We start from the raw sequence: 23072 nt of genomic DNA on the forward strand, positions 1-23072 counted from the left end.
TTGTGCAATATTACATGTGTAACCATGTTTTCATAGCACCAGTACAATTCAGTATTAGTTCAAATTATCTGTAAATATTCTATGTATAAAAAAGTGACACACAGTCAATTAAACCCTGCTGCCCATCTTGATGATTTATCATATGCATAACATCCATTATAATTCCTATGAGTGCAAGGTTTGGAAAAGATAAAATCTGTACTTCATGATGTACTTCACTAAGTGGGAATCATATTTTCAAAATCACCCACTTAGCTATTATCTCTTTGAAAGAATGTTGGCAGCTGCAAGGTGATAATCTAACTCCATATCTGTGGTTCACCAGAAGGTTATCCAATCAGTGATAATTCTGAGCTGAATTTGAGCAATAAGTTTAGAGGGCCCTCAAACATGCGGGAAGTATAGAATCACTTGCTTTAGCGATGCACAATTTCTAATTCTCTACACTGCTACTGTAAGTGTAAAATCAGAAATGTACAATTTTAATGGTATGAGAGTTCAGGGTTATAGGAGAATGGGGTTTGAAATAAAACAGCCATGATTGAATGGCGGAGCAGATTCAATGGGCCAAATAGCCTAATTCTGCTCCTATGCCTTACAGTATTTTGGAGACCTAGGCACTATATTTCACAAGTGGAGAAGTATTTTGTCAAACCACTTTGAAATTTTCAGCACCCCATGTAAAATGCTATCATGTTCCTTTTTCAAAGTTCTTCCCACTGAGAAATGCGAAAAAGTCTAGCATTTCTATAAATTAATAAGAGAGCGCTATCATTACAGTGAGGGGAGCAATTTGAAAAGAACAAGTCTCATCAGGAGTGAATTTTATTTGAGCCAATAAAAAGAAGCAAGGTGTAAGCGAACTGGCCATTGTTGGAGTGGGCCAGTGCTGGAGTGGTCAGACTTTGGTTCAACAGGCTTCGGTGAGAACAGGTGGAGCTAAGGGTGTTGCGTCACGGGTTATCGTTTGTTTTGATTGTGGAATTTGGTCTTGAGAAGTCAGATCTAAAGTACAATAAGCTGGGTGAGAAGAGGCTGAGTAAGTAACCTAGGTGATTATGAACTGAAATGTTTCAGTGAGGAGGCACAGGTAAGAAGTTTTTTGGCTGTAAATCCTTAGTCCTTAGTTCAGTGTAGGAAGGATGGTTCAGGCAGTGGAATGCTCCTCATATGAGATGTGGGATTTCAGGATGCCTGACAGTCTCACTGATGACTACATCTGCAGGAAGTACATCCAACTTCAGTTTCTGACTGACAAGGTCAAGGAACTGGAGCTGGAACTTTATATACTCAGGACCATCTGGGAAGCTGGAAACTTCGTAGACGAAACTTTTACAGAGTGCAGTGTTCACATAGTAGATGGGTGACTACCTGGAGAAGGGGAGTAAGCAGTCAGCACAGGGTACCCCTGTGGCCATTCTCCTCAGAAACAACTATACCCCTTTGGATACTGCTGGGGTGGGGTGGGGATTACCTGTCAGAGCACAGCAGCAGCAGTCAGACCAGTGGCACTGAGGCTCAGCAAGGAAGGGTAAAATCAGGCAGAGCAATAGCGATAGGGAGACAGCTGGGGGTGGGGATGGACAGGAAATACTGTGGCTAAGAAAGATGCACCAGGATGGTGTCTTGCCTCCTCGGTGCTAGGATCCAGGATGTCTTGGAGTGGCTGCAGAATATTCTCAAGGGGGAGGGTGAGCAGCCAGAGATCATGGTATACATTAGCATTAATGACATAGTTAGAAAGAGGAAGAGGTCCTTCATAGGAAGCTCATCCAGAAGATTAAGATACATGGCATTAATGGTGAATAGGCTGTTTGGATTTAGAATTGGTTTGCCCATAGAAAATAGAGGGTAGTTGTCGAACGGACTTACTCTAGCTGCCGGTCTACGACTAGTGGTGCTCTGCAGGGATCAGCACTAGGACCTCTGCTCTTTGTGATGTATATAAATGACCTGGATGAACATGTGGATAGGTGAGTTAGTAAGTTTACAGATGAAATGAAGATTGGTGGTGATGTGGATAGCATAGAAGGCTGGCAAAATATACAACAAGATATAGATCTGTTGCAAATATGCATGGAGAAATGGTAGATGGAATTTAACCTGGACAAATGTGAAGTATTGTACCTTGGTAGGTCAAATGTAAAAAGAGACAGTGCACTGTTAAGGGAAAGACCCTTAACGGTGTTGATGAGCAGAGAGATCTTGGGGTCTAAATTCATAGCACCCTGAAAGTGGCTATGCAGGTTGATAGAGTGGTTAAGAAAGCACATGGCATGCTTGCTTTTATTAGTCAAGGCAATGAGTTCAAAAGTTATGTTGCAGCTTTATAAAACTAGTTTGCTGCATCTGGAGTATTGCATACAGTTCTGGTTGCCCCATTATAGGAAGGATGTTGAGGCTTTGAGGAGGGGGCAGAAGAGGTTTATAAGGATGCTGCCTGGATTAGAGGGCATGTGCCATAATGAGAGGTTGGACAAACTTGGGTTGTTTTCTCTGGATGGCAGAGACCGAGGGGAGATTTATAAGATTATGAGAAACATAGAGTAGATTAGACAGTATTTTTTTCCGAGCATTGAAATTTCTAATTCCAGAGGGTGAGCATTTAATGTCAGAGAGAGTAATTTTAAAGGAGATGTGGGAGGTAAGTTTTTTTTACACAGGGAATGGTGGGTACGTGACATGTGCTCTCTGGGGTGGTGTTAGAGGCTTTTAAGAGATGTTTAGATATGGACATGAATGTGAGGAAAATGGAGGGATATGGACATTGTGTAGGCAGAAGAGATTAGTATAGTTGCCACTTGATTACTAATTCTTTTGGTTTGCACAACATTCTTGGCTGAAGGGCCTGTTCCTAAGCGGTACTATTCATTCTATGTTCCAAGCATCAAATCAGCATAATCTTCTCTTTGTAGACATTTGCTGTGGAATCTAGGTGATATATTGATGGGAGAAAATTTCAGACTTGTTACCTCATCACTGGCAATATCCAATGAAATTATTTCCCCACAGAGAATTGAATAGGTATGAACAAAGTTCAAGATGGCTATTATTTGACAGACATACAATTCAGCACCGGAGTCTAACACAATCAACCCCACATCTCAGAACTTCCACTATAAAATATGGAGATGTTAAATATATTGGAGAAGCAAGAGTTTGATGAGCTTCACCAGAAAATAAATTCCTCTATGCAATTGTCAAAGACCAAGTTACCTTCTATTTGTCAAATGGGCACAGAGAACCTAACAGGTCATGTGTCTCCTCTCACAGGTAACAAAGGAAACCAAATACGCACCTTTGGAATTGTTCTAGCTAATCAACCAAGAATTATCATATGGCCTAGATATTTAGGATCAAACTTCCTTTGATTACATCATTGCAGTCCTGCAAATCTTCAGAATTTTTCAAAGAAACTAGAGGAAGGCCGACTGACTTCAGAAGCTTGTCAAATTGACACGTAACTGGAAAGGTGGGTAACATTCACTTTGAGTACTGTTCTTTAATAATGTAATCAAATCTGTCAAGATGCAGCTGAACACTGGTATGATAATTTTTACTGGTAAGCATTATCAAGACCTAAATTCTGCCTGTTTGAAGTACTACTACATCATCATTGTGAAATGCAGACTATAGAGTATAAAGCTGTATTGACTTTCTCATTCAGGCTGACTGGACCAACTATCACAAATCCGGTTCAAATACAGAGGGCTGGTTTGTATCAGCTCTTTAGCAATACTTCCTCAGCATTGATGTCTAATGCTATAATTCTTCAAAGGGTTACTGCACAAAATATTCTTATATATTAAAGGATCAAACTTTTTTTGATAACAATGGACAATTACTCACTTCTTGTGATCTGGCCATGTCGGATACTATCACCTCCTTGACAGAAGAAATATTAAAGGAATCTCAATCATGTTGGTGCATAGCTTTTAACTAAACCTTGGGACACATCATCAAATATAGATTGCAGGGAAAATTTGCAGGCACTCTACAAGATTGTCTTGATGTTCTACTGTGACCCAAAGCTTGCCTTCTTTTGCTACCACCTTTTGTAGATCTAGAAGCATTACATGGTTCATAGAGTGCTGGAGATGGTGGCTGGGTTCTTGGTTTCCAAGTTCAAGACCTTGGATTTTCTGGTCAGAAAATTATATGTCAGTGAACACAGAAAGAAAAAATCTTGGTTTATGTGCAGTTCTCACAAAATGTTTTCAAAAGACCAAAACATGAACCATTTCTAATTTGGTTATATGCTATGGACACTATCAGAAAACAGCAAGTATTTTGTAAGAAAGGTGATAGTTTCTTTTGACAATGATTTTAAATATTGAGAGTTTGGTTGAAAAGATTAGCCACTGGTTTATTCAACTACTTATTTTGTATAAATTTTTAATTAAAAGTGGTATCTGATTTCCTAGTGGAATAATAAAAGTACGTCATTCATAAAATAAGAACATAAGATATAGGAGCGGAAGTAGGCCATTCGGCCCATTGAGTCTGCTCTGCCATTCAATCATGGGCAGTTCCAATTCTTCCAGTCATCCCCACTCCCCTGCTTTCACCCCATACCTTTTGATGCCTTGGCTAATCAAGAACCTATCTATCTCTGCCTTAAATACACCCAATGATTTGGCCTCCACAGTCGCTCATGGCAACAAATTCCACAGATTTACCACCCTCTGACTAAAGTAATTTCTCAGCACCTCAGTTCTAAAAGGATGTTCTTCAATCCTTCAGTCATGCCCTCTTGTCCTAGAATCCCTACCATGGGAAATAACTTTGCCATATCTAATCTGTTCAGGCCTTTTAACATTTGGAATGTTTCTATGAGATTCCCCCCATTCTCCTGAACTCCAGGGAATACAGCCCAAGAGCTGCCAGACGTTCCTCATACAGTAACCCTTTCATTCCTGGATGCTGTCAAATACATTGTGTCGTGTAATATACATAGTTGTATACATATCATGCTGGTATTGTGAATATTAGGCATGACCCTGACTGAGTACTCAGTCACTGAAGGGCTTACTTGACATAAAATTGAGACATAAGTCCCAGGTATTAGTGTCCAAAGTAATAGGATATGCACTTTTCAAATAGATGTAACAATAATAATTCACTGGAAGGTGATTCAAGACGGACATATATAAGATGGCTTCATGAAATTCTGACATGATTTCTTCCATGCCTCAATTGTCTGCTGGTAATCTAAGCATTATTTCTGCACCTAGAAGTACAATTTTGTAAAACCATCCAAAGCGATATTTTGCCAATGGTGCACAATGTAAACGGCATGAATATCACAACACCTGTAACAATACAGAAGGTAAAAATGGCTAGGGAGGATCTAAATAGAGCAGGATTGTGGAAACTGTACAGGCGGCTTCTGAAAGAATAGAACAGTTAGTGGCAAGCTGAAACTTCATTGTTACTGCTTTCTTAACAGTGCAAACAAAACACAGAAGTAATGTCTGTCTATACTCTCTCATTGGTTTTGTGGCAAGCTGCTGCAACAATCAACACAGATAGTTAAAAACAATGTTATTAAAATCAATCATGTGTGGCACAAGAATAAGGCAAGCATGGGATTTTTCATCACAGCTTGCTCGAAGCCATTGAAAAGTCTAATTCTAAATTTTACTTATACCCTGCAGGGAACAGATTTGAAGCCAGTGCATCACTCTACAAAAGTTCATGACTAATACCATAAATCTATAGCTGAAAGGAACAGGTTTCTAGGTTGTATTCACAGGACAATTTACTCTAAAATAGAGCATTCCATTCTGTTTGTGTGTATGACCTTATTTAAGCTCTAGTTAGAATACTATATCCATGTTAAATCTTCTACATGGTAGAGGATATTGAGGCTTTAAAATAATGCAAAGGAGAGCCACAGAAGTGATTTCTAATTTAAAATACTTTAGTTACCAAGATGGTGTCAAAAAAATCTGGTCAGCATACTTGACAAATGCATAGGCTCCAGCAACTTGATGATGTATATAGAAAAAAACAGACTGCCTGCTGTGCTCTACCAGCATTTTGTTTATGCAGACCAGTTATTTTAATTTAAAATAGGGAAGGCTAGGGATAATATTTATGGAGTAGGGAAGGGCAGATCTTATGATGATTCTTCTTTCCCAATGTGGACCAGTTTGCACAGTTGGACCAGTTTCTGCCTACAGAAAAGATGAGCTCCAATAACGAAGGGTCAATATGAATCCAGTAAGCCCGCCATCAAGTACCTAATATTGTACTTGTACCAGAAACAATAAAAGATTCAATGTTAAGGGATCCATCCTCTACCTATTACACCACAGAAAAACAACAGCACATATTGAAAGTGTTCCCAAAGCTTCTCAATTTGTTTCTTTACCAAAGAAGGGTAGTGGGCAGATCTTGTCTTAGTATGAAATTAGAAATTGGGTGATAGTAGCTTGACATTAAAGGCAATGCAAATAAAAATCTAAGAAATGGACAGTTTGCCAAATTATAGAATACCTCACATACCAATGCCAAAATCCACTGTAGTGAGTGTTGAGCAACAGATCGTAGTGAATGAGTTTCTGCTCTGGGTCGGGCCTGTGAGAGTTCACAAACAAGTGCAACATCTCAGAACAATGAAGGAAATAAACAGATACATGACAAGGCAACTAAAAGGTCATTAAGAAGGTAAAGATAGAATATGAAGGTAAGCAAGCCAGTAATATTAAAGAGGATACCAAAAGTTTCTTCAGATACATAAAGTGTAAAAGAGAAGTGAGAGTAGATATTGAACCACTGGAAAATGATGCTGGAGAGGTAGCAACAAGGGACAAAGAAATAGTGGATGAACTGAATAAGTATTTTGCATCAGTCTTCACCGTGGAAGACACTAGCTGTATGGTGGAAATTCCAGATGTCGGGGGCATGAAGTATATGAGGTTACCATCGCTAGATAGAAGGTTCTTGGGAAACTGAAAGGTCTGAAGGTAGGTAAGTCACCAGGACCAGATGGTGTACATTCCAGGGTTCTGAAAGAGGTGGCTGAAGTGATCATGGAGGCATTAGTAATGATCTGTGGAATTCATTACCACAGGCAGCTGTGGAGGCCAGGTCTTTATGTATATTTAAGGGAGAGGTTGATAGATTCTTGATTGGTCAGGACATGAAGGGATACAGGAAGATGGCAGGAGATTGGGGCTGAGAGGAAAAATGGATCAGCCATGATGAAATGGCAGAGCAGACTTGATGGGCCAAATGGCCTAATTCTGCTCCTATATCTTGTGGTCTTATATATGCTTAAGGACGTTGCTCTATGCAATAGAAGCTAACAGACCAATTTCCTGGTCATTATATTAAAGGCTAACTGTAAGTAACACTGAGAGAAAATTATTCAGCAACTGCGAAGAAAATGAAGAAATTAGTAATGTTGTTACAAAGAGAGGTAATGTATCACCCCAGTTTGTTGAATGCTTTGCTGGTCATCCTTGATGAAGTGAAGACCAGGAAGGATTTGTTGCTGCTCATATATGAGAAGAAGAGAGACACAAGAAACTGTAGATGCTGGAATCTAGAGCAACTCATAACCTGCTGGAAGAATTCAGCAGATCAGGCAGCATCTGTGGGAGGGGATGGGGATGGGGTGGAGGAACTGTTGATGTTTTAGGTCAAAACCTTGCATTGAGGCTGGTTGACAAGGCTTCAGCCTGAAACACCAACAATTCATTTTCTCCCACAGAAGGTGCAGAGTTCTTCCAGTACATTGTTGGCTGCTGTGGGAAGAAGAACTTTCTCAGCACAAGGAAGTCACAGATAAAGATAGCAGAGGCTTTCAGCATAAAAGTACAACTTTGAGATTCTGGATGCTGTGGAAAGAGGGATGAAATGTTCCTTGCACAACTCCTGCTAAGGAATAGCAACATACACAAAATGCTGGTGGAACGCAGCAGGCCAGGCATCATCTTGCTTGTTTGCTTTCATTCTACTATACCCCCTGCACATTTCACAAAAAAACATAACATTGGATCAATATCCACATCAGTTGGAATGATAAACAGCACCACCTGTTGCCCTCACTTTCCGCACCTGCTCACCTCACTTTTTCACCTTAAAAGATTCTGAGATGAATTAACCTAGGAGGTGGTGAAAAGATGACAAGAAAGCCAAGAGGCATAGTCTTAAGATAAAGAGTCAGTTATAACAGTTTAACCTAAGGAAAAATATCTTTACCCAGATGGTTATAAATTGTTGAAGCCATCTGCTCCAGAGGACAGTGAATACTCAGTTGTTGAATACATTTAAGGGTTACATTGATAGACAGTAGTTGGAGAGGATATCCCTGGAAGAATGTTGTCATCTAAGTAATATGATAAATCAAGGGACTAGACTGTGTTTAGGTGGACTATTGTTAAGCAATGGTCTGGACACCATGGATTACTTCCAAAGAAGGCAGAGGACAACTTGCCTTTATGATGTGGGACACAAAATATAAAAGCCAAAAAGTTATAAGGAAAAGATTAGAGGGATAAGGTCCTATTGCAGGCAAATGCAATGAACTCAGCAAAGCCCCTTGGTCAGTATTGAAAAGTTTACCTGAAAGGCTTGTTTCCATACTGTATCACTGTGTAATGCCAAGTCCCAAATCCACAACCAATAAAAGACAAGGGTACCAGGCATAAAGGAACAATAACACTTCCGAGTTTAACTTAAAGTCATACACCACTTTTTCTTGGAAATATGTCTCTGTGTTCCTTCATTGTCACCAGGTCTAAGACCTGGAACTAACAACCCCCCCCCCACCCCCAGCAGCACTGTGGGAACATCTTCACCAGAAGGATTGTAGCAGTTCAAGAAGGCAGCTCACCCCCACCTTTTCAAAGGCAATTAGGGATGGAAAATAAATGATACTTTTAGAACTTTGCCTTTTCTCAGAGAGGTACAGGGCAACAATAGGAATGGAAGATTGGCATCAGTTTGGACCAATAAAATGTCTTTGGATAATTGACAGTTCAGAATTCTGCCAGACAATGAAATACTAATATGTTGATAGTTATGGAGATGTCCTCAAAGACAAACAAATAGATACCTGATATAAGGTGCGCTGGATTATGAAAAGGCAAGTGGTCCTGTTTGGTAGAATTGTCAATGAGGATGTCGGTGAAGATGAGAATGGTGAGGACAATGGTGAAGTCACAAAAAATGATGAGATTGTCACTGACAGTGGTGCTGAGGTGCTTGGTTCAATCAGGGTAACTGTGCCATCCCTCCAGCTAGATTTGGATAAGGCAGAGGATGTCTTTAGAAATGCGAAATCTGTTCACTGCAACTTATCACGATAAGTGTGATGCTAAGAGTAGGAAGTCACTTGTTGAGTTACTTAATAAGATTTCTAAATTATTAGTTGATAGTACTGGTGTAAATAAGGAGATTAAGAATGGTGTAGTGAATGTTAAAGAGATCAAAAGACATGAAATACCTAATCCAGGGCAAGAAAAGATTAGTCAAAAGGGAACAAATCTTTGGACACAAAAGTTATTTAAAGAGAATTAGAAGGCATTAGCCATGCCACTAATGAGTAGCCCAGCAAATTGCGATTATTACACTCTTCCTACTTAGATATATTTTAAAAATTACATAACTGCCTTCAGCCTTCTTCAACATATCGGCCTTAGTTAATTGTTTCATGTGAACATTTACATGCCAGTTACCTCAAGTGCATCTCCGGCTTCCTTTTTTCCTCAGGGATCTCAGATGAACATTATAAGCCTCAGACAAAGATGATTTCTTGTCATTACTCATTCTTCCTGGGGCACACTATCACACAGAAATGGACTTAAGAGAACTAGTAGACAGTGAAGTGGTATCTTGTTGAAGGCAGTAAACCAGTTCTGAATGAGTCTCATAGCTCAAATGAGATATTCACACAGAAGGCACTGGTCTTTAGATGGGTCATAGAAGCTTATTCTGGACAGCTCTTATAGAAAGGGCCTTATAGATTAATTTCTCCTCTTTTGTTGAACATCCAATGGTTCTTTTCTGATTTTGCTGCTACTGTTTCTTTTCCTCCTCAATTTCCTCCTCTTCATGCCAATAAATCATGGCCACTGCAACACCCAAGATGAGCTTCACTGATACTTTGGTAAATATTCTTCAAAATACAGCAGGCACATGGGAACACCACCACCTGCAGGTTCCCTTCCAAGTCCATCCTGACTTGGAATTAAATCACTAGTGGGTCTAAACCCTGAAACCTCCCGCTCCCCCCCAACAGCACCATGGGAGCACCTTCACCAGAGGACTGCAGTGGTTCAAGGGCTCACCCTACCTTCTCAAGGGCAACTAGGGATGGGCAATAAATGCTGGGATAGCCAATGATGACAACATCCTGAAAAAATAGTAAGTGAAAGTGAACATACTTCCTGTAGTGTGGTACACAGAACTATGAAGTCTAAAGATAACAGTGATCACAATGAATCCCAAACCATAATGAACAGAAAGAGCAGCAAACTGCATCCCCTTTACTTTCAGGAATCTGTTTATCAGTCAACCTTGCCTAGCTTTCCTTATGATCCTGCCAATCTGGAGGAATCTTCCAGTATAGTTAAAATTACATCAGATTTCAAACTGCATCCATCATGGGACCTCAATTTACTGGTAAGCAAGGACCTCATATCTCACCACAGAGAGAGACTTACTTGCCTGATGCTTGCATCTGTTTGTATTGTGGTAACTGAAAATAAAGTGGTTTGAGGCATGATTGCTACTTCCTCTCACTTGACCCTGTTTGGTGGGCTTAAAATCGAATCCTGAATTTCAGTAGATTATAAGACCAGAAGTGCGCCTAGTTCCCTTAACAGCTGACTGCCACACATATTCAGCATGACCCAGGTCCCCATAATGGACCTGGTTCATGGTCCATATAATGATGCCTTAGTAACAGAAGTCCTAAATAACTTCATTTGAGATTCATTTTCTTCCCACCCAGCTCTCACTCAAGGATTCTCAAGATACTTGTTTCACCCCTAGTTGTGATAAGATAACTTGGCACACAGCAAAGATCAAACCTTTCTGTAAACTTGCTGCCCTTGGGAAAGTTGGATTAAAATATTTAACATTCTCTTATGTATTATTTTATACAGCATTTATCCCTAAAAGTAGTATTAATAGATGTATGTTCTCATTGATAGTAAATCAGATATGACCACAAAGTCAAAGTAACAAGATGCAGAAGGAGGGCCATTATAACTAATTGTGACATTTGATCCAAGGGAATCTGGGAGCTACAAAATGACTTCTGCTGAATTTTATACACTACTCTTTATCATACAACTAGATTATAATGGCTCCATCTGTGTAGTCATACACTCAAGTATGTTTTAGTGGGGAGAATGGGGGCAGGAATCTGTGGTTCTCAGCTTTGCCCTTACCCTGTAAATGATCCTCATTGTACTATTTGTAAAAACTTTGCAACAACTCACTGAAAGAATCTTCTGCACATCAGCCCGTTCCAGCAACGTTTACTTTGGAGTCTGATAATCGTTCGGCTGAACCTGATTCCGTTGAGTCATTCTGCTGCAATCTCTTGATGGTGTTCTTTAAAGTCTGGCGCTTGTTGCAGAACCACACTCTAACCACCTCTCGGTCATAATTCAGCTGCTCAGCTATCTCTGTCATTTCCTGACCAGTGGGGTGGGTGTTCTTCTCAAAATGGATGTTTAGGATTTCCAGGGCCTGTGGTGTGAAAGATGTGCGCCGCTTACGTTTCTTTGAAGGTTCACTACCAACAAACTCGGTGAGGTTTTGTATGCCAGCACGATGCCGCACCTCTGCTTCTGTTAGCCATCTTTCAAGCACTGGCTTGATCTTCTGTGCACTTTTAGGAGTGATATCCAATTTCTCAAACCTAGCAGGATACAAAACAGCACTATGATTATGGGTGCAGAGCTTACTAATTGTCTATAAAGAAACTTAACGCTTAAATGTTCATTTTCATCCTGATCACCTATCAAGAGGTTGTGGACTAATAGCACTGGCGAAATTAAATGATGGGGCCAAGGTATTTTATTTTCCTCTTGTTATTTCAGCTTAGCAGAGGAAATGTTCTGTGTAGCTCTGTGCCAACAGGCAACATAGCAAAAGCTGGTCCTTTCTACCAAACTGCTCATTCTCTCAAATTAGATGATATGTAGTTTTTTATGGCAGAACTTTTTGAAAATATGCAAAAAATGGGTATACCAATAATGCCTTCAATGTCCTTTTATCACTAGAACACTGCATCCAAATCTCAGTCTTATAAAATAAATGAAGACACAAAAGACTGTTGATGCTGGAACCTATGACAAATAAAAGCTGCTGAAAGTGGAGTGACAAGAGTTGGCATATGATAGATGGATCCAGGCAAGGAGAGATTGATTGGCAAATGGATTCAAGTGAAGGAGGGAAAGCTGAAGATAGTGACAGAGGTTGGGATGTGATAGGCGGCTTATATAATAACTATTTGGTGCCACCAGAATGTCAACTAAAAAGTGAAAATTTATGTAAAGAGAAAGGTGAGATTAAATAAACTGTTGTAGGCTTATTCTTGTGTATTATTTCTTTTTTGTTCTTTTAAGTTTTCACAAGTTTTTTGTAATAATGATATTTCTTTGCTTTGAGTTCTATTGGTCCGAATGTTGGTATTCATGCATTTCTTCCAATGGGTCAAACTGCAAAAGTATATAATATTTTCAAGCAGATATCCTCACATTTGCGACTATGCTGTATTGGCAATGGTGTATGTGCGCCGTTCAAGCAGATGAGGAGTGCATACGGAAACTCTAACACTCACTAACACTCACACTAAACAGGTCTGTGAGCAACTAACTAACCATTAGTTGTTCAATGGCATGCCAATCCCATCAGAACTTCGGTGATAATGCACAAAGAGGCAATCAAGGTCCTTTTATCACCAGGGTCAGTGTGTCCGGGCCCGAGGCAAGGGATAAGCCAGTTCAGATCGCTGCTCCATGAGCTTTACTCAGTTCTGCACTGTACTATAATGGACTACCTTGCAGACTCCAGTTCAGAGTGCTATTTCCTTGTGTTTTTTTCTCTCTCTCTGCACATTGGGTGTTTGACGGTCATTTTTTTTATGTGTGGGTTCTTTTATTTTTTATGGGCACAATGTGTTTTTTTTCCCTCTCTGCACATTGGATGTTTTACGGTCTTTTTTAAAATGGGTTCTTTTGGGGTTTTTGTTTTGTGGCTGCCTGTAAGCAGACGAATCTCAAGATTCCTTAATGTATACATACTTTACTAATAAATATATTTTGAACTTTCAACTTTGAGATACTGAGCAAAGGAGAGTCATAAGTTCAGCATAAGTGTCAGCTTAGACTGGTTGGTTGGGCCAAATGGCCTGTTTCCACACCATATATCTATTTAATGTTAGGCAAAGTATTGTACATTTAGCTTGATAATTATAGATTAGTCGTCCATTTCAGATTCCTTCCAAATATAACTTGATCATTTTACAAACAGGTTCTACAAAAAGGAAGGAGGGCCTGAACACAATAAAGCCAAATATTTTGAGATTCATTTCAGTAATGGTGCAAAATTATAAATCACCAGCCACAAAATAGATTTACTATTCCATGTATCTCTTTCCATTTAGGAAGGAAGAGCAGAAACTGATACTTCTCTACTAAAGCTGTCAGGTTTAACCCCTTTCAAACAGCTAAGTAATTTTAATGCCAACATCAACATATTTTTTAGTGCTATTAAAATTAGGCAGCATCAATTCAAGTCACATTTATTGCCAGGTGCACAAGTGTGGTGAGGTACAGGTACAGTGAAAATCTTGCTTGCAGCATCAGAGACACATAGGTAATGCACAGAACATGAATTATACACAAATTATACAGGGCAGTGAAGACAGTGGTAGAGAAAAATAGTCCCAAAACAAGAATTTCGTGCAAAAATAAAGACACAATCAGAGACTTGGTAGTGCAAGAAGACATCCATAATGTTCCATTGCTGATACAGGGTTAGGGATGTGCAGGTAGGTTCAAGAACCTAATGGAACCATTGGAAAGTAGCTGTTTCTGAACTTGGTGGTGTGGGACTTCAGGCTTCTGTATGGGTTGCAGTGAGAAGAGGCCATGATCCAGATAGTGGGGATCTTTGATGATAGATGTTGCTTCTTGAGATACAGTAGTATCTCCTGTTGACACTACTGATGGTGGGGAGGGCTGTGACTGTGATGGACTGGGCTGAATGCACAGCTCTCTGAAACTTCTTGTATTTCTGTGCATTGGAATTGCTGTACCAGATCATGATGCAACAACCAGTCAGGACAGATGTCTGTCATGTGTCCAGGCTGATGTTGAGAAGGCAGTCAATGACATCAGTCCCCTTGCAACACTACAACACTGATTTGATGATAGGGTTGCAATATTGGGCTGTGTTTATCACCAAGAAACAAAATGGTGCTCAGCTCTCAGAAGAGACCACACCTCCTCAACTGTGTTATTTAAAGGGATCCCCAATAACTTGCAGGTTTCTTGGTAATTTATCAGGACATTTGATAGAAATACATTGAGTAAATCATTGGAGTAAGTGAAATTCCTGCTGAATGCTGTGACTCAGGGTCAGCTGGAATCTGAAATGATTGCAATGGCCAGGAAAAATAGGAACTTTATGGCTGTACCACTGAACTTACAGCAGGATAGGGAAGAGGGGTGGACTTGAAGACTGCCAGAAATGGCAGGAGTGGAAGAGTTCTGGTCAGGAGAGCTTATTATGGTGGAATCTTTCAGAGGGCATATTTTACACATGCAGTTGTCTTTGAAGCAACGTCGGAGTAGATTTAGGTTTTCCAAGGTAATGACTGAGATATGCTGAACGCCTGGGTTGCAGCCACGAAGCTGTGCGTGGATTCCTCTGCCTGTGGCTCTAAGTATTTTTGCCTTGGATTTTTGTCAGGCTGGATCTGCGGACATTAAAGTATCTCTCAATATACCTCCCACTGATGCATCAGGAAGGATAGGTCCACTCTACTTAGGGTAAGGCAACAGGTAGCTTGGACACAGCACTTAGCTGACATTGCAGGCTTCTCAATTGTGCAAGAGATAATATATTTCTCCCAGAATGCTTTAAGGCCTTCAATAAATGATGCAACATCATAAAAAACTGTAAGGGGTTTCACTCCCCACATGTCCAATTTATGTGTGATTAATTTCCAAGGCAGCAACTCAGCAAGGCTTCCTTGAGAGCATCTGGATAACCCAAGATTTTTACCACCCAGGTGGACAAAAACAACAACTGCATAGCTACACAGAGTCCCCTCTAAATCACACACTATCTTGCTTTCAAACCATTGATAGATTTTTAAAAATCTAAGGTATTAAGGTTTATGAATATGGAGCTATGTCACAGACCATGATCGTATTTACTGGCAAAACATACATACGAGGATAAATAGCTTTGTCCTTCCTACTGCTGGTACTCAGTGTTGCAACCAGGCTGGTATTAGTTTGCATGCTTGCAGTGGTAGGATTGCAGATGGCCCTGAAAGATGACCCTGTGTAGTTCTAGATTCGGCTTTGTCATGAGCTAATGCAACCTGAGCGAGTTGGCTGACAGGTATCAGCAAAGACAATAGCAGAATGCCAGCCATGGGTGACTTATGTCATTCTTAGACATCCAATTTGTTAGATCACACACACAATGATTCAACTCTTAGAGCTGTTGTCTCACAGCTTCAGTAACCTGGGTTCAATCCTGACCTTCAGTGTTGTCTGTGCCGTTGACACAAATCATTTCATTACAACAGTGCATTGAGGGACACAAAGGAAAAGAATAACAGAATGCAGAATAAAGTGTACGAGAAAATGCAGTGCAGGTAGACAATAAGACATAAGGCTGTTCAATAGCCTTATAACAGTGGGATCAGAGTTATCCTTGAGCCTGGTGGTACGTACTTTCAGGCTTTTGTATCTTCTGCCTCATGGGATAGGGAAGAAGAGAGCTCTGTCATGGGAAGAGATCAGCAGGTGGACAAAGGAAAAGATTCAAGGATGTGCTTAATGCCTCATCAGTTACCCCAGGACTGGAGTGGAAGTAACTCATCCTTAATCCTGAATTACTGCTCAAGAAGAATAAAACTTTATCAAATCAAATAGGTGGGAAACCTTGCTGATCTGTATGACTTTATATGGCTTGAAGCTAGGTTGAAGTAGCAGTTTAGTACAGAGAAGCATCCAGCTCTGATGAAAACATCCAATGGAAGAAAAAATCCTATAATTTTGCTTTCAAATTTCTAGCTTGTCATGTATTTTCAGCCTTTCCTGTTTTTAATTTAGAATTTCCAGATTTTCAATGTTTTCATTTTATCCTTGCAATAGATATCTTTGTTACTCATGCTAGATATTATTTTGAGCTGAGTGGCTAATACGAGGGAGGCATAATTTTACAGTGATTTGAGGAAAGTATGAGGGAGGATATCAGAGGTATTTTAAACACAGAGAGTGGTGAGTATGTGGAATGTGCTGCCAAGGTGGTGGTCAAGGCAGATACAGTAGGGACATTTAATAGTCTTACAGAGGCACATGGATGAAAGGAAAAAAATGAAGGGCTATGTGGGAGGGAAGGGTTAGATTGATCTTGGACTAGGTCAAAAGGTTGGCACAACATTGTAGACCAAAGGGCTTGTACTGCGATGTGGTGTTCTGTTACCTGCAAATGGCTGACTGGCTGTAGGCTGGCCCCTCCGCTGCACTTAGTGCCTGTCCAACCTGTGTCTGTGTCAGCCCAAGAGATAGTCGACGGATCTTAAAATTCTTGGCAAATTCACGTATTTCTTCTAGATTTATTCCATCAATCTCAGTGGGTGCATTTTGAGGCTCTAAAATAACAGAAAACAATAACTTGCACTTATTCAGCACTTTTTACAAGTCCAGAGTATGGCAAAATGTTTTATAGCCAATGAGTAACTTAAGTATAGTCCTGTTGTAATGTGGAAAATGTAGCACTAAATATTTGCACACCTAGCTACCACAATCAGCAATGTTAGAAGGACTGTCTGAGGGGGCGGCAGAGGCAGAGACTCCTACAACATTCAAATAGTATTTCGACAAGCACTTGAATAGCCAAGGCATGGAAGGTTGTGGACAACCTGCTGGTAAGTGAGTTTGGTGGACACGGTGGGCAAAAGGGCCAGTTTCTCTGCTGTTAACTCTAGGACCAGATGATCTGTTTTCAGTGATATTGGTTGAGAAAATATTCCAGATGGGATTCCATTGTGAGAGAAAAAATAAAATAGCTCCATAACTGAGATTCCTCTTTTGATCTTGTTTGGTCCCAGCCAAATTCTTTGCTGAAAATTTTAATTCTGGTCCCTGGTGAAAACTGAACCATTACCCTCCTCGGATCATGTATTGAGCATCAAGGCTGTATCAGGAACCATCAGAGGTTAGTTTGTGGAGACTCCGTATTATGAAATTCTGCATGGTGGGGTGTTTTGAATAGAGGCTTAAGGTGAGGGATAGGAGGCTTAGAGGGATTATGAGGAACATTTTCAATGCACAGGGTGTGGTTGGACATAGAAGGTGAATGCTGAGGCTCCCTTGACATTTAAGAAGCATCTAGACAAGTACTTAAACTGTCAAAGCATAAACAGTTACAGACATACTAGGGGCAAATGAAATTACATTACATGTGCACACATATACTTTTGCATATGACAATAAACTCAACTTTGACCTTGATTCATGTAGATAGGTGCAATGGGCAGCATAGACACGGTAAGCCAAAAGGCCATTAAAAATAGCAAGGAAAGCACTAAGGTTTATTTCTTGACAATTGAAAAGCAGAGAAGTTACTTTAAACCAGTGAAACAACTTGGTTGGATAATGCTTGGAACACAGTTCTGAGATGGTTACTAATAAATCCAAATAGGGAATTCAGAAGAAGCTTCTTAGACTGAATACAGATCTAGTTCCTGGACTTGTTAAGATGAATTGTAAAAATGTATTCAAGGGGGGAACTCGTGACTGAGAAAGAATCAGAAGGACATATTGACTTATGTGGAGAGGTTCGGGAGAAGGCTCACCTGGAGCACTCAACCTACTAGGTCAAATCATCTGCTTATGTGCAAAAATACTGTGCCACACCTAATAATGCATATAAGACTTTAGAAGATCTAAATAACTATAATTATTGGTATATAGATGCTCACTATAAAAAAGATAACTTGTGAATTGCTAATACATTAATGAAACAACTGTGTACACTTAGTACCAAAAGATGTTGATTTATTTTGTCTAATACATACTGTTGACCAGTTGTCCAACACTAGCACTGGAAGGAGTGTTGCTTGACGTAACTGGGGGTTCAGTCTGTGCAGCGGATGTGGTTGGTGTCACGTTGGGTGGTGTGACAGTAGTTATTGCCTGCAAAGCTTGTACCTTGAAGAAAAGAATAGCAGATAAAGTTCAGAAATGCTTACCGTGATTTCCATCTAGAACACATTGGCCCAGTGTCAGAGGTGCTCTGATCCATTACCCTCAAGTTTTCCCCCAAGAAAATTCACTCACACTGCCACTAGGCACTTTAGTTATTTTTATATATACTACAGGCAGGAATATTTAGATTTCAGTGTGTTCTGATAGTCATTAAACTGCAGAAATGTTTCCAAAAATATTTATTCAAGGTTCCTGTACCTATATTATGCTGCACAAGGATTGGAAGAGTGCAAGAAAATTATGTGCAAGGGCCATGACGAAGAAGACTGAGAAATCAAGAATTCATCTTTGACATACGAGAGGTCCATTTAAAACTCAGTTAACAGTGGGATAGAAGCTGTCCTTGATTGTGGTGGTATGTGTTCTCAAGCTTTTGTCTCTTCTGTCTGACAGGAATTGGAGAGAAGAGAGAATGATGGGGATGAGAGGAGTCCTTGATTATGAAGGCTGCTTTCCCAAGGTAGCAGGAAGTGTAGACGGAGTCCTTGGAGGGGAAGCTGATTTTGCTGATAGACTCGGTAGTGTCCACAACTCTCTGCAATTTCTTGTACCAGAAATCACATTATAAAAACATTTGTGACAATGGGAAAAAGTGGTTTAGGGCCGTGTAATACTAAGTGTTCTCCAATTCACCAGTCACATTGTATCCAATCTGCGCTATGCAAACAATTTGCATTACAGCAGAACTACTCATAGTTACAACACTTCTGGCCCACACTTTTTTGCTCCAAGCTGAGAGTGGCTCTTCAAGCCCAAAGGTCTGGTCAATTTGCAAACCACCTTTCACATGCATTTACCTGCCCAATGAACTCTCAGCTGTGTTGTGGTGAAGCTGATGCCTGGTCACTTGCAATGGGGCTTGCCCGCAGAAAACCATGTAGGATGACCATCAACAATTCAGAGGCCAAATGGCCAGGATGCCAACTAAACCATTACATTGTGAGGGGCACCAGACTGTGTAAACTTAAAAAATGCCAGACCAAATAACCACAGCACAAAAGATTGTTACTTATCTTTTCACCCGTTTATTTCTTCGAGCTCAGCTGGCGAGTGAACTTGGTCCCGACATCAGGAGAGAAGCATTTTCATCCCTCCTGCGGTTTAACAAGTTCACTGCCTGACATCAGACTTGTTACAATTTATAAGGCCACTGATACAAAAGAACAATCACTTTGATAACCATTCCAGCCAAGTCAATGGACTATTGATACAAAAGAACAATCAGTTTGATAGACATTCCAGCCACTTTAATTAAAGAAAGGATCGTCCTACCTGGTTTGTTGGAGCCACAACTTTATTACAAAGATAAGAACATCCATCAAATTTAAGCATTAATTAAGAAAGGAATGTCCTGTCTAATTTCCATCCGGTACTGCCTTTTGTCAAAACTAAAATGTGTGAAAAGCCAGGAGACATTTTATGTGGATCTGGGTGAACTTTAACCATTATCTTGCTTCAAAGAAACAGCTGTGAGACATTATTCAAACACACTGCAGTCACTCACAAAATACACAGACATAGTTGGTACTTAACCCATTATGGAATCTGAGAATCCCCCAATTCCCTTAAACTTAATCAACTGGACTGATGGAAAGTAGAGAGGGCAGTGTTGGAATGACAGGTGGTGTCAACTTGAGAGAGGGTAACCAATGTGCACTCCACAGAACTGCTACCATTTACCCAGGCCAGAGCAACAGAAATCCTAGTAACCTGCTAGGCAACAGACTGCTGGAATGCCAAGACACAGCCAAACCTCTTCCAGTTTTGGAATTCAGGCATGTTCTCGTTTGTTGGGTGAAGTTGCAAAGTGCTGCAGTGCAAGCCAAGCCATCTGCAAACAGGCATTGCATGGTGGTTGGGTCTGCTAGTGCAAGTATTAATGTGAAGCTGGCCACTATTTCCATACTAGGAGCAAATGGACACAAGGTCCATGCAAAATACATGCAAGATTGGAGCTTGACACCCCCATGCTCTTTGATATCTGATGCAGATTCGCAGGCAAGCTGCCAATGTCCCAGATATCTTATGTGTGCCGAGGTCCATAATCTGTCCTAATGCAGTCAGAGTTTGATTCTTTCGAAACAGAACTAGTCAGTAACCATGCCTTTCAGTAAATGGACCACAAGTAGCCTTTTCCTTCCATCTTGGCTGCAGTCCATTCATACTTGGTGGCTCATGACATACAGTTCCTGCTTTCAGACTGCCCTCTAATGAGGTGCTATGATCCAGGCTGCTGAATGCAGACTTTACATCGAATGACAGGGTCTTCTTTAGTTTCTGGTGGCTCCTTAGTTTGAGCCTGTACAAGTGCAATTTCTTTAGTAGCTGAAATGACAGAATCACAAGTGATCATAGTGAAGGGAGGGGGGTAAACTAAAGGGGCATATTTAACCCAAACAAATCTTATGTAGCAGAAGAGATTGTGGGAGGAGGGGAAGCAGGGATGTCAGATGTGAGAATAAAGTTTGGGTCTGAGCAAACTGCCATTTCCAATCTTCAATGGCAAAATACGGTGCAGCAGCCAATCCCTCAAGTGCCAGCACCCTCTCCTCAATCCGATTTAATATGATAAGTTGTAGCCCTGACCTCACAATCTAACTCATTGACCTTTCACCTTACTGTCTGCCTGCACTATACTTCATTCTGCACTCTGTTATTGTTTTAGCTTGTACTACCCCATTGCACCGTGTAATGAATTGATCAATGTATGACAAGCTTTTCACTGTATGTTGGTACAGGTGACAATAATAAACCAATTCCAGCTTAGTCTGTGGAGATGGTATAGTCCCTGCCAGTATGCTGCTACAGTCTGTGGTTGCACCTGCAAAATGGGGAAATAACACTTCACTAACTGACATACATCTGTGTGGCATGCCTGCTGTTTGTTTTTAAGATCTGCCTGGGGGTGTTGCAGTAAGAGTAGACAATTAGTGGGATATATGAACTATATATGAACTATTAAGTGATAACTTATGCCAACCAACTGGCAGGAGTATAGAAGGACATTTTCAACCTCTCACTGCTATGGACAGAAGTTCCCAAAAGGCAACAATTATACTAGTACTTAAGAAGAATAATGTGAGCTGCCTTAATGACTATTGCCCAGTAGCACTCACAACTACAGTGATGAAATGCTTTGAGAGGCTGGTCATGGACTGAACTCCTGCCTCAGCAAGGACCTGCACCCAGTGCAATTTGCCTATTGCCACAATCGGTCGATGGCAGACACAATCTCAATGGCTCCTCACATGGCTAGCGTCAGGATGCTGTTCATCGACTATAGCTCAGCATTTAATACCATCATTCCCACAATCCCGATTAAGAAGTTGCAGAACTCGGGCCTCTGTACCTCCCTCTGCAATTGGATCCTCCACTTCCTAACCAAAAGACCACAATCTGTGCGGACTGGTGATACTTTCTCCACCACTGGTGCACCTCAGGCATGTGTGCTTAGCCCACTGCTCTACTCTCTATATACATATGACTGTGTGGCTAGGCAGAGCTCAAATACCATCTATAAATTTGCTATTGATACAACAATTGTTGGTAAATGGAGATGGAGAGGGTGTACAGGAGTAAGATATACCAATAGTGGCATGGTGTCGCAGCAATAACCTTGCACTCAACTTCAGTAAGACAAAAGAGCTAATTGTGGACTAGGAAGGGTAAGATGAAAGAACACATACCGATCCTCATAGAGGGATCAGAAGTGGAGAGACAGCAGTTTCAAGTTCCTGGATGTCAAGATCACTGAGGACCTAATCTGGTCCCAATATATCGATGCAGTTATAAAGAAAGCAAGACAGCGACTATATTTTATTAGGAGTTTGAAGAGATTTGATATGTCAACAAAAGTGCTCTAAAACCTCCATACTGTGGAGAGCATTCTGACAGGCTGCATCACTGTCTGGTATTGGGGGGGGGGGGGGGCTACTGCACAGGACCAAAAGAAGCTGCAGAGGGTCATAAATTCAATTGGCTCCATCTTAGGTACTAGCCTACAAAGTACCCAGGACATCTTCAAGGAGCGATGTCTCAGAAGGCAGCGCCCATTATTAAGGACCTCCAGCACCCAGGGCATGCCCTTTTCTCACTGTTGCCATCAGGTAGGAGGTACAGAAGTCTGAAGGCACACACTCAGTGATTCAGGAACAGCTTCTTCCCCTCTGCCATCAGATTCCTAAATGGACATTGAACCCATGAACACTGCCTCACTTTTCAAATATATATTAATTCTGTTTTTGCATGATTTTTAATCTATTCAATATACGTATACTGTAATTGACTGATTGGTGGATTTATCTATTTATTACTCTTTTTCTTCTATATTACGTATTGCATTGAACTGCTGCTGCAAAGTTAACAAATTCCATGGCACATGCCGGTGATAATAAACCTGATTCTGATTTACTGAGTGTTGGAAAGATGGTATTTGATAGTGCTTGATTGTACTTCAGCAGTTGCTGGTTGATAAAATTTTGTTGATGGGGCCAATGATCATCACACACTAAACAGGACACTGTATTAAATTTCTTCCACCATCAGGGGTCTTCGCCCAGCAACTTTTAAACTTCCTCCCAAGGCCAGTGA

General features: G+C 40.6%; 1 protein-coding gene across 1 annotated transcript in view; it reads right to left on the bottom strand.

Annotated features, from left to right (window-relative positions):
* pou6f1 (POU class 6 homeobox 1) overlaps positions 1 to 23072 on the bottom strand; it is an 87582-nt gene that overhangs the window by 4522 nt on the left and 59988 nt on the right. Inside the window, exons 9-11 of the mRNA XM_059956102.1 lie at positions 18293 to 18425; positions 16696 to 16864; positions 11460 to 11884 (exon numbers count right to left, since the gene is read on the bottom strand). Coding sequence (XP_059812085.1) covers positions 11479 to 11884; positions 16696 to 16864; positions 18293 to 18425 — 708 coding nt within the window. The 3' untranslated portion in view covers positions 11460 to 11478. The remainder of the gene's footprint in view (positions 1 to 11459; positions 11885 to 16695; positions 16865 to 18292; positions 18426 to 23072) is intronic.

This window comes from Hypanus sabinus, chromosome X1 (genome assembly GCF_030144855.1).
Source record: "Hypanus sabinus isolate sHypSab1 chromosome X1, sHypSab1.hap1, whole genome shotgun sequence".
NCBI classification, from domain to species: Eukaryota; Metazoa; Chordata; class Chondrichthyes; order Myliobatiformes; family Dasyatidae; genus Hypanus; species Hypanus sabinus.